Source organism: Rhamphochromis sp. 'chilingali' (genome assembly GCF_963969265.1).
Source record: "Rhamphochromis sp. 'chilingali' genome assembly, chromosome: 8".
In the NCBI taxonomy this organism is placed as follows: Eukaryota; Metazoa; Chordata; class Actinopteri; order Cichliformes; family Cichlidae; genus Rhamphochromis; species Rhamphochromis sp. 'chilingali'.
The window spans coordinates 17175132-17191975 of record NC_137935.1 but is presented as its reverse complement, the minus strand read 5'-3'; the positions used below and the strand labels follow the sequence as shown (position 1 = coordinate 17191975).

The window sequence follows — 16844 nt, the reverse complement described above, 5'->3', positions numbered from 1 at the left end:
AAACCCACAAAAAAAAAACAAACAGACAAGCCCAAAGGTTTAAAATTCCACCCAAACCCTTTTTAGGCAAACTAAAGGTCCAGTACAAGATCAGATAGAAAAAGTGAGTGAGTTATAATCTGTGTACTCACTTTGGAACTGAGATTAGTATGCAATACAAGCATACCTGGTCTTAGCCCACAACTGATGTGCCATCATATACATACGGTGCAATGAAAGTGGACATAGTTGAAAGTGGCCACTGCAACAAGGCCTGAGCAAGTAATCCAAGATAACCAAAACCAATCAGGACCTATAATCTGTCGATTATTCTTTTTTTGTCGTTGTTGGTTTGCTTTTTCTGTTAATACTTCCTTTAGTCTGTGTTCATGTACTATCCCCATTAAAAAAAAAAAAAAAAAAAAAAAAAAACATAGTAAGTGTGTAATGCGACTGCCCTGTCCAGCCTGCAACATAGAAGCATTACAGAAGACAACCCAGACACCAAGAAGACTGCACAAATGCTGTACCAAAGAAAAATACTGTGCTGTTTGTCACAATCATCACAATCTGATACCCTACAACTTCTTCTTCTTGCCCAAATAAATGTTTATTTCATAGGCTGCTGTTTTGACATAGTCAAGGAGACTCACCATGCATTGCAAATGTGCATCAGCAGGAATGGTCAGAACAGCCCTTTAGGGAGTGACCTAAAAACTGCAGGAATGTTGTGCACGGTTTGTTTTTTAAGTAAGTATGTGTTCTTACTTTTTGATTGTGCCACATACTTGAATCTCTAGAGGCCTGATATACATGTTCACCTATTCTGGAAATTATCACATTATATAACCGTTTCTTTACCAGCTCTCTCTGTGAACTTGTCATTTGGAGTTCTGCTCTGTCCCAGGTTCTAACTTCACCTGGCCAAAGACTTTTCTGTGGAAAATCTGCAATGGATTCCTAAAAAGAAAAACACAAATAACCCACACAATACCTGAGCTCACATTTCACATCACTGCAGAACAAAGACATTGAGTGTGTTAGGATTTCTTGAACATTACTACAGACTATGCAACTCTGTAACTGCTGCTAGAATACAGCAGAATATAAAAAAATCTTATAGAATTATATTGTTCAACACTGAGATCCAAATGGAAAAATTAAAAAATTAAAAAAACGTATATTAAACTAAATCTGCCAGACTTTTTTGGAGAGAGCAGCATGTGCTGAAAGGCAAAACAAAGGGATTAGAATGAAACACAATGATCATTTTATGTTTGTTATCCTCTTTTAATACTAGACAACAAATTTGGAATTCATTTTTGACCTTTCACTACATGCAGATTCCATGCCTTTAGCAATACATGCCCATCAACAGCCCTTCTCTTAATCTTTTCGGTATGACACCAGAAAAACAAAACAACAACAAAACAGTGAAGCCATTCTAAACTCACACCCAGATGACAAAGGATTGAGCCTGCCAGAGAGAAAGCTGCTGAACCAGATGGACAGTTATGAGGGAATGACAGTTGTATGATCCAGTTTTCTATGAGGCAGCATTTTGTGCATTTGCGTACAGACAGAGAAAGCAATACTTCAATTCCAGCCTCCTCGTGTGTTAAGAGAAACGACATTAGGGAGGGAAGGGCAAGGAATTCCTGTTTGATGAGGACGGAAAGTGAGGATCAGAAAACAACAGCATTCGAACCAGTATGCCATTTCTGCCATTTATAAGCGTTCATCTGTTGTTTTTTTCTTTAAGACACAGTGCAGATTGGCAGAGTGTCAAAGGCCAGGATTTAGCACAAAACAAACGCAGACAAGCACACTTACATAGCATAGACAGAGTAAATGCATAATAGATGAATGTACAAACTAAAGACAGCCTAAAGGGCTGACTTTATCAGGTGTTGTCTTATCACATCACACATAAAGATCTGTGTAATGGGAGCTGAAAAAAAAAACCACTGCAGAAAAAAAGCATTAATTTTGAACCAATGTGGTTGTTACATAGATTTATTAAGGTGTCCGTTCTGCTGATATGTAAACGTACCAAATTCTTCTGTGAATAGCAAATTCTGCATCCATGTTGTCATTCTAACATCGCAAATGTCCAAGATGTGCATTCACATGCACAAGCTTCAAGGATAGAATTGGTAGAATTTGATAGAATTTAAATGGTTTCAAACAATTTATGCAATGATGCTGTTCATTTTTCATTTATTGAATTTGCATCTTAAAATAACTGCAATGACTTTTCATGCATGCTAAAAAGCTAAACCAGTATTTTCAGCTTTAAATCTGTTCCTTGTTGTTTTTTTTAATTAATATTTATTCTTTCTCCAAATAATAGTCCTGAATTCACTATGTATCTTACGATTTTATGAGAAACTGGATGTTAATGACACCTAATAAACCAGATTTAATGATGTCAACTCGACTGATTTAACACCTAAATTTTCACAGCTATTTGCTTCCAACAGAATGAAAAAGTACATCTGCACACCTAACTAAACAAATTTGGCACATCACAAGATATAAAAACACTGTTATCACACAGTCCAATTATTACAAAGTGTTACGTTTGGATCAGAAAAAGAATTTAGTTGTTAAAACTTCAGCTCTGCTGCTCATGTAAACTGAACTAACTTGCAGGTTTCCAGAGCCTTTGTTCATGCTCTACACTGAAAGCTCTGCTTATTAGTTTGTAACTTGGTCTAGAGCCACAACAAATAACATTTCATGGGTCACAGAGCCTCTAATAATATGGTGCCAAGTGGGCCTTAGGTCTGACACCGAACAACACGTAGGCTAAAGAGTTTAATTGCTTCCAGGATAATCAATTGTACATTACCTGCATTGTTTATTGACTGTATTGCAATTAGCAAACTTTAACTTAATTTCACAGCTGAATTATAATAAGGCTGTTACAAATTTCCCTTGTGGTAGCCAGTCTAGAACTGTACCTCTACAGTTGTGCTGTAATAGTAAGAGTTAAAATTTAGAACTTGTTTAGTAATATCGCAAGTCACAGCGACTGAACCATCTTAGACCATATGCTTCCAATGTGACCTAGTGCTTTGTGTTCACAATGCATTGCTGAAAAGGCCGCCTGCACTTAAGCTAATCTAGCTAGTCAAAAAAGAGAATAGAGAATAGACAGGCAGAAATGGAGGAAGGTGGGGAAGCTATGCATCATGCTGGGAAGTTCAGAAATCTCAAGATATGATGTAGTATTTGCTCAGGCCTTAATGGAGAGTACAAACATCCCTCGGGTCTTAACTGAGCAAGACAAAAGGGGGGGGGGGGGGGGGGGAAAAACAGTTCTAGGAATATTACTCAACTCAGAACAAAATGATAATTATATATTTTACAACTTCCTTTATTTTGTTTCAGACACTGTCAACAAAATGAAGTTTCTGAGTAGACATGTTTACATTAAAACTCATAATGACTATATTTTACTTTTAAAACATCACGGCTTTGCTGTCCCTCAGCAAACTCCTTGAAATCAAAGTGTTTCCAAGAAGCTCATTTAGTTTTATTCTCCTGTCTTGGCTTGAAATAGACCAGTCACAGCCTGGCGGGAAGTGACTTTGGGCTTTGAGGGAAGGATGGAGGTGTGTCGCCATAATGGAAAGAGGTGGCAAAATAAGAGAATCATCGCACACACAAAAATAAAAAATAAAATAAAAAAATACTGAAGACATGGAAGCCTTCATTGAAAATATGAGTCACACACAGCCCTATTTTAGCACTCTATCACAGCATTAGCTCTAAATGGTGAATGTCAATACTTTTGGGTTAATTCTTTTTTTTTTTTTTCCTTATTTTTCTCCTTTTGGGTTAATTCTAAAAGCTGAAGTGCCACAAGAAAGTGAAAAGTGACATCAGCCCCTGAGAACCCCAAGAGCACATTTCACATTGACTGCATGATGTTCACTCCTTTCACAAGTTTACTTTCTGGCAGTAGTAAACCAGATATCAGTTCCTTTTGTAATATTCAACACCAACCTCAAATGTCCTTCCCTCTGCTTTTACAGCTGTAACTCTCACTGCTTACAGATGAAGCTCCAGGCTCTGTGAGCTCATTTCACTTTTATCTTTATGACAGATGAAATAAGACAGGAACCCAGTGAACCTGACACTAGATCTGTAGAAGGGTCCGGGCGGACAGTGGCTCTATTGTGACACTGTGCACGCTACTAACAGTGCCTGAGGAGCCTTTGTTGACATTCAGATAAGATACCTCAGGAAGATATGAGAAGCAGGACTAACGCTTAAAAAAATATTAATTAAACTGAATACTGGCAGGCTTTTTGGCAATAACGAAGAAAAATAGTGTGAAAATATTTAAAGAGGGTGCCTTTCTGGTAATTTACTTGTATTTGCTCCCAGCTTCAGTTCAATGAGTAAAAGGAGATCATTTAGTCTGGCTGGGCATATTTCACTACCTGCCTTTTCTGAAACAACGATACATTTCAAAGTCTATCTTTTAGTTTTTATGTCCTTCATGCACTTTATGTTATTACATTCTGCAAATTTTTTCCTTTAGAATTTGCTTTCCTAACTCTTGTTATTTCCTGCTGTCACACAGTAAGAGCTCCATACGTATACACTGTTGTGTAAATAAAATTAGGGGGGTTGTCAGGTTACTTGTAGTGTGGGAACACCACAAGTATGTAGACCATTCAGCAGTAAACCACAAGTCGCTCCTGCTGCTGCCTCATACACATAATCTCAGCCTTTACATGTGGGGAGTAGCTAGGAGGTTATTACATGGTCAATTCTCATTAGTTTTGGAAGAATGAACAGAAATCTCCTCCATGAAATCAGAGTGTGTTACAGCACCCTCTTCATAACACTAAAATACAGAAGGCCAACGGTTACACAAATTATTGCCAAAAGGCAATAATTTGATGAATATATTTCTGGGGTGCACTAACACCATATGGCAGATAAATGAAAAAGCACATAAGTGCAACCAATGTAAAAGTTAGTCCAGCACCCTTCTGAGTGCTCATCACGGTAACTCTTCAAAATCACCAGGTGTTCACTATCACTACCAGCATCAACATTACTATGCAGTAGTGTCTGTCACGTCAACCAAAGAAAATGGGCAGATCTAAAAGCTTGTCATCTTGTGAGTTGACTTACAACCACAATCCTCAAAGTGTGCCCTGTGGGTCTTGAGCAGGATAATGCATCCACAGTTCATATCACACTGGGACAGCAGAACGTGTCTAAGGGAGCATTTTCATAAATTTAAACTGCTCTTTATATTAACTAAACTACTGCAACATTGACAAATTTATGTGCTGGCATGAAATAATACCCCCTATGGCTAAAACAACAGGACAAAATTAACAAAAACAAACCATTTCTGTACAGAAACTTCACAAAAACTAAAAGCACAAAAATGTGGTTTATATCTACGAAAGCCACTGAGAATTGATTCATTTTTAATTATTTTTTTGCTGAGTGCTTTCTCAATCCTGCTCAAATGTCCTTCAAATGTCATAAAACGTGACACTAAAATTTAAACTTCCCAAAAGTGCGGGTTGATGCGTGCTGTTGTATATGGCATGTATGAAAAATGAAAATAATAAAATCCACATGTGACAGTCTTAAACAATTTTTCAGTCTTTTTCAACAGCAATTATATACAAGATAATTATCATTATCACTGATTATCACATTTTGTTTAAGAGTCCACTGCTCCAACTCTTCAGTCCAATCACTTCCAACAGGTCTTCACTAACCTCGAGTGCTTGTCCATGTCTAAATCAAAAGCACAATCAGCTGGACCTTTGGAACCTACCTAAAGTACATGATAACTGTCTTTGATAAAAAGTCAACCCCACACTAGAGTGATCTAGATACTTTACTGTGCATTGTATCTTTCATCAAGGTACAAAAAACTTGGCTAACTGGGTGAGACCTTGCCCTGATGGAGTCCAGCATAAGATATCCATGACCAGTTAACAATCAGCACGATTGCCTGGCAAAAAGGAGGAAAAAGAAAGAAATTATCTTAAAAAAAATATCAACACATCTAAATTAAACCTGTCATGGAAATGGGTGCAAGAAATCTGCAAATTGTTTTAAACTGATCAAATCAATGGTAACACTGGGACATGAATGTTGTGATAGAAAACTGACTTTCTGGGTGGCTTCCTGATAAATTGCAACCGGGGTGTTAATAAAACAATTAAAATACAGCTGAATACGAGACAGTAATGTTTGTGCTCAGTAAGCTTCCTGTTTTTCTGCTTTTGTTACACCCCCCCCCCCCTTCTCGGATCACCAACCGTTGCTTGGTCTGGCCTACATTTTTGCAGGGAAAAATAAATAGGATAGTCACCAGCTTAGCCTTTAAGTGTATGTGAATATGGCACAAACAAACTGAGATCGTAAGGCTAGTAGTAAGCTTAACACAATTTGTCATCTTCTCAGGAGGCAGTCACCTGTGTAACTATGCCAAATGCCATCAGTGCTGGGAGCAAACACCAGCTTGTAGGTCTGTTTATTAAACGGCATCCTTTGTCCACAGCAGATGAAAAAGTGTGTGAGTCATGGTTAGTTCATGATAGAATTTTTTTTAAATGAAAAGAGGAAAAAAAAAACCTGCACTGTACAAATATGTATAAAAAGAACTAGACTGCAAATTAGACCTGGTAATACTGGAATAGTTAACAGCAATAAATTGAAACGAGTACTTCAGTTAAAATAAATGAGCATAACATTACAATTATTGTATATTACATTGTATATCCATATCACATATGGACAATAAAAAGCGAAAACATATTTCCTTGTAACTTTCAACACTAAAATATTTAAAGGTGGTGCAATAGGTGGCGTCGTGTCCTTCATTAGCTTCCCTAAACATGTTTTCACTGGGTAAACAGGAACCTGCTGTGGTAAAAATGGCACACCTCAAGGTGTGGTGGGACTCCGTCACAATAGTGCATACAGTACATACCCTTGTCTATACTGTATATGGTACGCCTCTGTGGGGGTAAAGCCAGATAAAGCCGTTTAGTTATACAAGTAATTAAAGTACTGATCTTCTAGTTTGAAAATGGGGCGGGATTGCAGGTGTTGCCTAAGCATTAAACAGACAGCAGTGTGAACCTGCAAGAGTTGTCAGGCTTTGAAGAAAGGAACAAAACAAACATTCCTCTCTAAGACCGGTGCTCTGGCACGCCTTCCATACATCAGTGTCAACATCTACTCGATAATGTTGAAGAATATGTGGGAAATTTAGCAGCATGACAGGACATGTGGACAGAGTCAACTGCTCCATATGGAGCTGAGGGACAAATTCTGTTAAAAAGCCTTCTAAGAATAAATTCCAGCAAACCACAGTATGCTGACATGTTCATGCAGGCGCAACAGACACGCAGAACTAACTCAATCACACATTCAAACATGTAGAAAAAAAAATAAACAAAAATTACCATGTCTCCAGGGGTCCTTTGGCTCCACTGCTCCAGAGATGATATCCTCATCAGAGGGAAATGTCACCCTTTTGCCACTTTTGTGTTTAGTGTCCCCCTCTTGCACTGAGGGATACAATCCAGCTGGATCTGTGGCAGAAGCTTCTATGCTGCATGTCTGGCTTGCATCAGCCTGGCTTTCTGTCGTGCTGCCAGCTGGGACATCCTGAGGAGTGGACACTGAGTCTAAATTACTGTCTGACAGTGATCTAACATTTACAGATTCAGCCTCCAGCACCCCACTCTCATCGAGACTCAGATCCACACCTATGTCCATGTCCCCACCATAATCCCCTTCTTCAAGAACAAGCTTTGCAGGATTATTGTCCTTATCTTCCTTCATTTTCTCCTCGTGCTGCTCACTAGTAGAAAAGATAAAATCAGTCGGGTTCACGACCGCTGGTGGGTCCTGGGCACTATTCTTTCCATTTCCATTGACCTCATCAATTTCCACTGTGTTTTGTGCCTGCTGGTTGTTCTCCTCTGCTGTCTGAAGGTTGTCAGTGAGCTGAGGCATCAGGTAAGTTTCAGAGGCCTCCGTAGGAACAATGCTTTGTTTTTCTGTGTTGCTGTCAGTCATCAATTCGGAGATCCGAGGGATAACCCCTTCTGTATTGTTAGTAGTGTTGTGATCATCGTCCACGTTGTTTTTCATCTTGACATTGCACAAATCTAGACACTGCTCTTCGATATTCATGCTTTCATTTCCAGTAAAACTCAGCCTTTAACTGTGCCGAACAGCTGGGATCTCGGGTTAAACAGTGACTAGGAACCAAATGACATGGATAAGGCTGCCTTTGCCCTGGCTCATAACAATACACGCAGATAAATACCTATCTTGACGTTTTATTTACCAACTTCTATACAAGTGCTGATTTTTTTTACATCAGGGGGTGATTGAATAGATGTCGATAAACCCCAATTCAAAGGTGGCTGCAGTGCATACTTAAAAATCGGCCAAATAAAGTGCAATTTCACACAACTATCAATAATAGAAATATGCTATACCTGCGTGAAATAGATACTGTTACACTAATAATTCATAGTCGTAGAGAACTTCGCTCAACTATGACTCGGGCAGGTATACAATTCAATAATTCTTACCAACCGTGTCCTATTATTCGACGAAAGGCTCCCCGGTCTTCAACACATTGCCAGTAGTATTTAAGAAGAGCAGGACAATCAATTGAAACAAACAAGTCACTCAGGGTGCCTCCATTACGCTAGCAAAGTGAGATTACTGCCCGACAACAAACCCAATTCATCTGCATGAATTAAAGCAAGCTAACGTTCGCTAGCGGGCTAAAGTTGTTGACCAACAATGACATCCAGGCCCGTGTGCGGTCGCATGCCCGCTTTTTTGCGTGACCCCGTCTGTTTCTCCCCGAGAAAGTCCATTTTCCGTGTCAAGACGAATATAATCCGACTGTAGCTCCGTCTCACCCTCTGCCGTGCAGCAACTCTGCTCGCATCACAGCCCTCGACCAGCGGCAGCCAGGAAAAAAACAGGCGTCACACTCCGAGCAGCAATGAGCGTGTTTGTGTTGCTAACATTAGCACGAGGGAACTGTGCCGGGTTACACGTGCCGGTACCTACGCTGTTAGTTATTAGGAGTTAATGTATAAAATATTCCGACCGCCCGGATTTCGTAAGCGCCTCTCTCTCCGTGAAAAGGCAGGCTCAACCTGTTCTCCTCTAGCGTTATCCTTCGCTAGCTTGTTGAAGTCCAACAACTGTTTGTTGTTCACACGTCTTACGTCAGCACGTCGTTAGGGTACGTCCAACAGACGCAACGTTACAAGAGCAGCACGTGTATAACGTCTGTGTCTATAGAGGGCTGCAAAACGACAATATTTTAAAGTTTGAGTGGAAAATCCTCACGTCTTGTTAACGAGTGTTTTGCTTAAAAATTCCCATCCAAATAGAATGTTTGATTTTTTTTAATAGTGCATATATTGTTTTCCCTTCCATTTCAAACTATACAAATGCAAGGATTCCTTGAAGTTAGTAGACAGGAAAAACTCAAGGATACTGAGAATCTTGATTCAAGGGAACGTGGGAGTACTTTGTTTTATGTCAGCCAGCCCAACATACTATCTGCAATCAACAGGGATGTCGACAGGCAGTCAGTTTTTTGTATTTTTTAAGGAGAGTTTAGTTTCTGGGGCAAGAATTTAGCCCACAACATGTACAGCACAAACACACCAAACTACACCAGGAAACAGTCATTTAGGAATACCATCGTCCAGCAGATGCACTAATGACTTAGTCTAATCACCATTCTGGTTATTTCTAGGTTAACTATAATGAACTGTGAAGTGAACGGTGAGTGAGCCTTGAACCCCAGATCTTAGCAGGAAGCAATTATGAAATAATTCATCCACACTCACTTAATGTGTAGTCATCAAGGCTAATTTTACACACCAGGTTTCTAATTTAGATGATTTATTCCAACCTTCAACTGGACTTGTAAACTAGGTAGGTGTCCCTTTTGACATACCCCACCATGAAAAGATGCTGGGTAAAACTGTCACGGTTGTCTGAGTATTTCACAAAACCTGAGTAGTGTTAAGCTAAAAGACATCCAAGAATGTAGTGTTGAAACTTATTTTGCAAGACTTCCAGAGGTCCTGTGGAGGAGCTAAATCAGTACGCTGTACACGGCAGAGTACGAGTAAGGTCCCTTTTGTTCAGAGGATGAACCCTTCTTGGCTACGGGAAGTAGGAAATGAAGCACACTTCCTTAGCATTCAGAGAAATTTGCACTACTCTATCCAGCTGCCATCAAGACATCTGGTTCCCTGGCTGTCAAGGTTTTAACAAACAAAAACACCCCACACAATCAGTACTACTTCCAGTTGGATAGCTCAAAAAGTTTGAAGACAAGCATAATTTAGAAACTCACTTTATTATCATTAAAACCCTTTCTGAAAGTGGTACCATTTATAATTAAAACTCTTGTGACTGGACATCTTTAGCAGATTTGTCATCCTTTGGTGTTTTTGTCTTCTTCGGCAGGAGGCTTGCCTGGATATTTGGGATCACACCACCATCTGAGATTGTGACCCCTGCCAGCAGCTTGTTGATTTCGTCATCATTTTTCACTGCCAGCAAGATGTGCCGGGGAGCAATGCGTGACTTCTTGTTGTCACGGCTGGCGTTTCCCGCCAGCTCCAGGAGTTCAGCACAGAGATACTCCAGGACAGAACACATGTACACAGAGGCGCCAACTCCAATCCGCTGAGCGTAGTTGCCTTTCCTGAGCAACCTGTGAATGCGGCCCACTGGGAAACTAGTTCCAGCTCTGGAAGACCGGGAAACTGCAGATTTTGGTTTGGGTGCAGCCTTCTTTCCCCGGCCAGACATCTTGAACCCAAGTTTGAAGAAGACCAGTAACTAAAATGACCAAGAAGAGAATTCAGTGAGTTTTAAGTCAAATTAATATTCAGCAGTGGTGCATGAGATGCTGTTTGAAACAAAGGTAGCAACATGTGTGGACACTAGAGTTACTATAATCTTCAAATGCACAGTTTATCAAATTAGATTATGCCACTTGAGAGGGGGCGAGGAGGAGCCCAAACACCAACATTTAATTCACAGCTAAACACTCACCAGTACTTGTAAAACAGCAGCTGTCCACTGAATAGACAGGATACTCCTTTTATAGGAGCAGGGAAGGGCTTGTTGATTAATGGCACCTGGGTACTCTTTTTCACCTGTGTGAGCTGATTGTTAGGGTCAAATGATGGCAACATAAAAATACTGCTTAATCTACAGTTAAGGCATAGGACTGGTGGTGAAGTTAGCAGAACATGTTGATATATAACATTTAAATTGGTAGTAGTGAGTGAGTGGGGGAAAGAGGCCTTGCAAAAAAAAAAAAAAAAAAATTAAGTTAAGCTTCAGGTGCAATGAATGAGCATACCTCCAACCAAAAGTTGTATAAAACAGGCAGTGCTGGTGTGCTGGTAAAACAACAACAACAAAACATTATGCAGTTTCACCAAACAGACCATGAGCTTGAAGTATTTAGATATTTACGAAACTTGTGTGATTGCTACATTATAATTCATCCAGTATTTCAGTACTGAGGACTATTAATCATGAACAGAAGTATTCAATATGCCTAACATTTTCTGACTTACTAATGCACAAAACTATTCCCTGAACAAAATGCTCATGAACCACTCTCACTCTTGCTGATTTTATTTATTCATTTTTGTAGGGCACTTACATTTTGCACAGTAGGGTGCTTGTGCTTGATGCACAATGGAAGTCACATGTGCCAGAAGTTAAAAACAGTTACAGTATACTGTATACACACCCACTGGTCACTTTGTTATGTACAGTTGGCTAATACTGGTTTAGACTCCCTTTTTCCTTTAGATATGCCTTAATTCTTCATGGCATAGTTTATCAGTGTGCTGCAAACATGATAGCATTGCACAGTTGCTCAAGAATGTTTAGCTGTGAATATTCCATTCCTTCACATCCCAAAGGTGCTAAACTGGACTGGGATCTGATGACTGTGGAGGTTATTTGAGTGCAGTAAACTCATTATCATGTTCACAAAACCAGTTTAAGATGATGTGACACGGTGGACAAAGCCAGCAAAAGATACACCTTCATCACAAAACCATGGACCTGGTACTAAGGGGCCCCAAGTGTAACAAGAAAATATCCCCAACACCATTAACATACAGTGGGGCAAAAAAGTATTTAGTCAGCCACCGATTGTGCAAGTTCCCCCACCTAAAATGATGACAGAGGTCAGTAATTTGCACCAGAGGTACACTTCAACTGTGAGAGACAGAATGTGAAAAAAAAAAAAAAAAAAAATCCATGAATCCACATGGTAGGATTTGTAAAGAATTTATTCGTAAATCAGGGTGGAAAATAAGTATTTGGTCAATAACAAAAATACAACTCAATACTTTGTAACATAACCTTTGTTGGCAATAACAGAGGTCAAACGTTTACTATAGGTCTTTACCAGGTTTGCACACACAGTAGCTGGTATTTTGGCCCATTCCTCCATGCAGATCTTCTCGAGAGCAGTGATGTTTTGGGGCTGTCGCCGAGCAACACGGACTTTCAACTCCCGCCACAGATTTTCTATGGGGTTGAGGTCTGGAGACTGGCTAGGCCACTCCAGGACTTTCAAATGCTTCTTACGGAGCCACTCCTTTGTTGCCCGGGCGGTGTGTTTTGGATCATTGTCATGTTGGAAGACCCAGCCTCGTTTCATCTTCAAAGTTCTCACTGATGGAAGGAGGTTTTGGCTCAAAATCTCACGATACATGGCCCCATTCATTCTGTCCTTAACACGGATCAGTCGTCCTGTCCCCTTGGCAGAAAAACAGCCCCATAGCATGATGTTTCCACCCCCATGCTTCACAGTAGGTATGGTGTTCTTGGGATGCAACTCAGTATTCTTCTTCCTCCAAACACGACGAGTTGAGTTTATACCAAAAAGTTCTACTTTGGTTTCATCTGACCACATGACATTCTCCCAATCCTCTGCTGTATCATCCATGTGCTCTCTGGCAAACTTCAGACGGGCCTGGACATGCACTGGCTTCAGCAGCGGAACACGTCTGGCACTGCGGGATTTGATTCCCTGCCGTTGTAGTGTGTTACTGATGGTGACCTTTGTTACTTTGGTCCCAGCTCTCTGCAGATCATTCACCAGGTCCCCCCGTGTGGTTCTGGGATCTTTGCTCACCGTTCTCATGATCATTTTGACCCCACGGGATGAGATCTTGCGTGGAGCCCCAGATCGAGGGATATTATCAGTGGTCTTGTATGTCTTCCATTTTCTGATGATTGCTCCCACAGTTGATTTTTTCACACCAGGCTGCTTGCCTATTGTAGATTCACTCTTCCCAGTCTGGTGCAGGTCTACAATACTTTTCCTGGTGTCCTTCGAAAGCTCTTTGGTCTTGGCCATGGCGGCATTTGGAGTCTGACTGTTTGAGGCTGTGGACAGGTGTCTTTTATACAGATGATGAGTTCAAACAGGTGCCATTCATACAGGTAACGAGTGGGGGACAGAAAAGCTTCTTACAGAAGACGTTACAGGTCTGTGAGAGCCAGAGATTTTCCTTGTTTGAGGTGACCAAATACTTATTTTCCACCCTAATTTACGAATAAATTCTTTACAAATCCTACCATGTGGATTCATGGATTTTTTTTTTCACATTCTGTCTCTCACATTTGAAGTGTACCTCTGGTGCAAATTACTGACCTATGTCATCATTTTAAGTGGGGGAACTTGCACAATCGGTGGCTGACTAAATACTTTTTTGCCCCACTGTATACCTACCACTTTAAACTATTAATACAGGTTATGATGAATCCATGCTTTCACATTTTTTATGCCATATTCTGACCCTACCATACAAAGTTTGCAGCAGAAAAGATTGAGACCAGGCAATGTTTTTCCAACTTCCTATTTTCCAATCTTGGTGAGCCTTTGTGAACTGCAACCTCAGTTTCCTGTTTTAAGGAGTGACATCCAGTGTGGTCCTCAAGGTTCAACGTGCTGTGTGTTCAGAGACGATCTTCTCCATACCTTGGTTGTAGCAAATAATTATTTGAGCTACTGGCATTCTGGCCATTCTCATCTGACCTCTGACATCAACAAGGCATGTTCCCAGAGAACTTCTGTTCACTGGATATTTTCTCTTTTTTGGACCAGTCTCTGTAAACCCTAGAGATGGCTGTATGGGAAAATCCCAGCAGAATGCGAGTTTCTGAAGTACTCAGACCTATCTGGCATCAGCAAACATATCAAAGTGACTTAAATCATCTTTAGTCCCTATTATGATGCTCAGTTGGAATTTCATCAGGTTGAGTTGCTGACAAGTGACTAGTTGACTAGATATTTGTGCTAACAAGCAGTTAAACAGGTGTACCTTCCAAAGTGGTCAGTAAACGCAGGTCATATTCATTTTGTAACCCCTGCGTTTTTGTAGACTTGCCAGAAATGGTGACATGAGGGTGGCAGGACTGATTTTGTTTGCTTTGAATTTCTGGAGTTAAATGTCCTGAACGTTGTTTTATGTTGCTCAATATGCTGTTAAATTCATTGGCTGTGTGTTTGAACAGGAAAGGTTTGATTCTAATCGTTTGGTGCTTCAGGAGAATCCGTTTTTTTAGAATGTGGTGTGAAAATTAAGTTTTGCAGTTCCATTTTTCAGCTGTAATTAATAAACTGACTGACTTGAGAAAAAGATTATTCTGCATGTGTCATCAATAGGACTCAAGAGCTTAGGAAGAAATCAACAGCAGATGGCAGCACAGACTTCATTTAACTTGGAGCCTCTGATAGAACACCGTGAGGCTTTGTCAGTGAGGGAACACTTATAAATTCACACTTATTGGTGTCATGAGCCTCCAATTTATGATTAGGTGCTTGGTGTATCTGATTCCCAGAGTGCCTGATGTACTTATTAACTGCTTGTGAAGCAGCGATGACTCATCTTGTATCTAAAATACAAGGATTTCATTACAGCGTTCTCGGAAACCAAGATAAAGTTTAAGGTTTGAAGAAGTCAACTCATTGCTGGTCACTCAGCTTTAAAGGCCAATGTTTTATATCAGTATTTATGATGACATCTCGTTTTGTAGTTGGAAGAAACATATGATTCATTCCTTTTATAAGATTTTCCAACAATATTCCACGGTCCTGTAGCTTCTTACATTACATTATAGTTTTTTTTTTTAGCATATCAATTCTTTATAGCTATTCAGATGCATTTAAGGCGATCACTTTTTATGTTTTAGTTTTTATGGCTGCAAAGTTTCGTTTGTAAAAGAGAGTTTGAGCTCAGTTTTACTTCAGAGAAAAATAAAGTGCAAACTGAAAAACATATATACATAAACTGTTTCATCAGAATGGAAGAGTTCTTCATCTGTGATATGGCCAAAAGCTCAAGAAAATTCATACACACTTTGTTAATGTGACTGTGATGCTAATTTATTGTTTTCTTTTTTCTTATCTGATAAAGAACTACAGATCAGTTGTTAAAATGATTGTTTACCTCACCAAATAAGCTTTTTATTTGCCTGCTGCACACATTTAGCAAAATGGAAAAAGCAAACTTTGTCATGTTAATTAAAAGTATTTAAATGCATGAGAAATTTCCTTTGATTGAATAATGGGCTGCTTTGTCATTGTCAGCATTTTCACTGCCAAATTGGAAGGCAACACGCTTCATCCTTTCTACTGTTTACCTTCTACTCAGTGTAGAAGGAGTGAGGGTGAAAGAGAGAGAGACATTTTGACTGTTAGAATTAACTTTAAAGTATGGCAAAGGGCCAATCAGCAGAGCAGTGGAAAGACAAATTAAGCAGGGACCTTCCCAGCAGGTCGTCCTTGGACAGATTGGATGCGATTCTGTTTAACCTCTCAACATCCTCCCGACACGAGGAGGACAGAACACAACTCACAGGCCGTCACAGAGCAGTTCACAATACATACCTCTGCAGCCCGACTTTCAAGTGAAGTATGTTGACAGCACACACATTGAGCTGTTTCTTACCACAATTCATTTGCGTTCAGTCGAGACCTAAGCACTGTATAAGACTGTAAACTTTAGTGTTTTATCATGCGAGTTGTCATCATTGAGAGTAGCCATTTGTTTTTGTGAGGTTCTCCTGAGGATCTTTGTCTGGATGAAGGCTACAGGCCCTCTGTATTTATTAGCAACAGTAGCTACTAACACTGAAGTTTGCAGTCTGCTGCCGGGAGAAGAGGAGAGATGAAAAAAAGAGCAGAGGGAGCCGAGAAATGATCCAAACATACCATTAAACTCAGAGATTGACGGCAAAACCAGACACCAAAGCTCCTAACAAGATTCCTTTTGTGTTTGCTAACTGCCAGTAATTTAAATAACACAGCTTATCATTCCCTTGTATGCCATTTTTCAAAAACCTTATTTTACCGTTATGTCTTAGCCTCTCCCTTTGCACAAGGGGCAGGTGGATAGGTAAATAGTTAAGACAGCCTAACTCTTTTTAGCTGACACACAGAAGCCTGTTTCTCTTTTCCTGGAGCTGCAATAACTCTGTAGATGTGGCTTTTAGGAGGATTGTGCTGTTACCCCTACTTTTTCCTCAGCTTTATGGAGATGTCAGTGGAGCCTGTGCCTCATCTTTGTACAGCAATCAATCTTCTACAACAAACTCAAAGGGTCAGTGACTTCTTTTGTACGTGCAGACACGCTCATATGATTATACCCACGAATGAGTGGTGTGATGTCTGAATCACTGCCGATTTTGAAAGGGCAATAACCCACAGAAAATGACCAAATGCTGGAAATTTTTCATTGTGACTGCTCACCTCTTTCAGCAGATAA

The 16844-nt window shown here is 40.0% G+C and overlaps 2 protein-coding genes across 2 annotated transcripts in view; both read right to left on the bottom strand.

The window, feature by feature from the left end:
* The window catches only part of ppp1r37 (protein phosphatase 1, regulatory subunit 37), a 46093-nt gene extending 36860 nt beyond the window's left edge, over positions 1-9233 (bottom strand). The window contains exon 1 of the mRNA XM_080890047.1: positions 7443-9233. Coding sequence (XP_080746173.1) covers positions 7443-8178 — 736 coding nt within the window. The 5' untranslated portion in view covers positions 8179-9233. The remainder of the gene's footprint in view (positions 1-7442) is intronic.
* A 1128-nt stretch (positions 9234-10361) lies between these two features.
* LOC308400591 (histone H2A-like) lies at positions 10362-11103 on the bottom strand. Its single transcript, XM_080888382.1, has 2 exons — positions 11095-11103; positions 10362-10878 (listed from the first exon to the last, which is right to left on the bottom strand). Exon 2 carries the CDS (start codon positions 10846-10848, stop codon positions 10432-10434), a length of 417 nt encoding a protein of 138 aa, XP_080744508.1. The 5' UTR covers positions 10849-10878; positions 11095-11103; the 3' UTR covers positions 10362-10431.
* Positions 11104-16844: the final 5741 nt, after the last annotated feature.

Excerpts from the sequence above, each read along its gene's own strand:
- LOC308400591 (XM_080888382.1), bottom strand. The coding sequence starts at position 10,848 with ATGTCTGGCCGGGGAAAGAAGGCTGCACCCAAACCAAAATCTGCAGTT.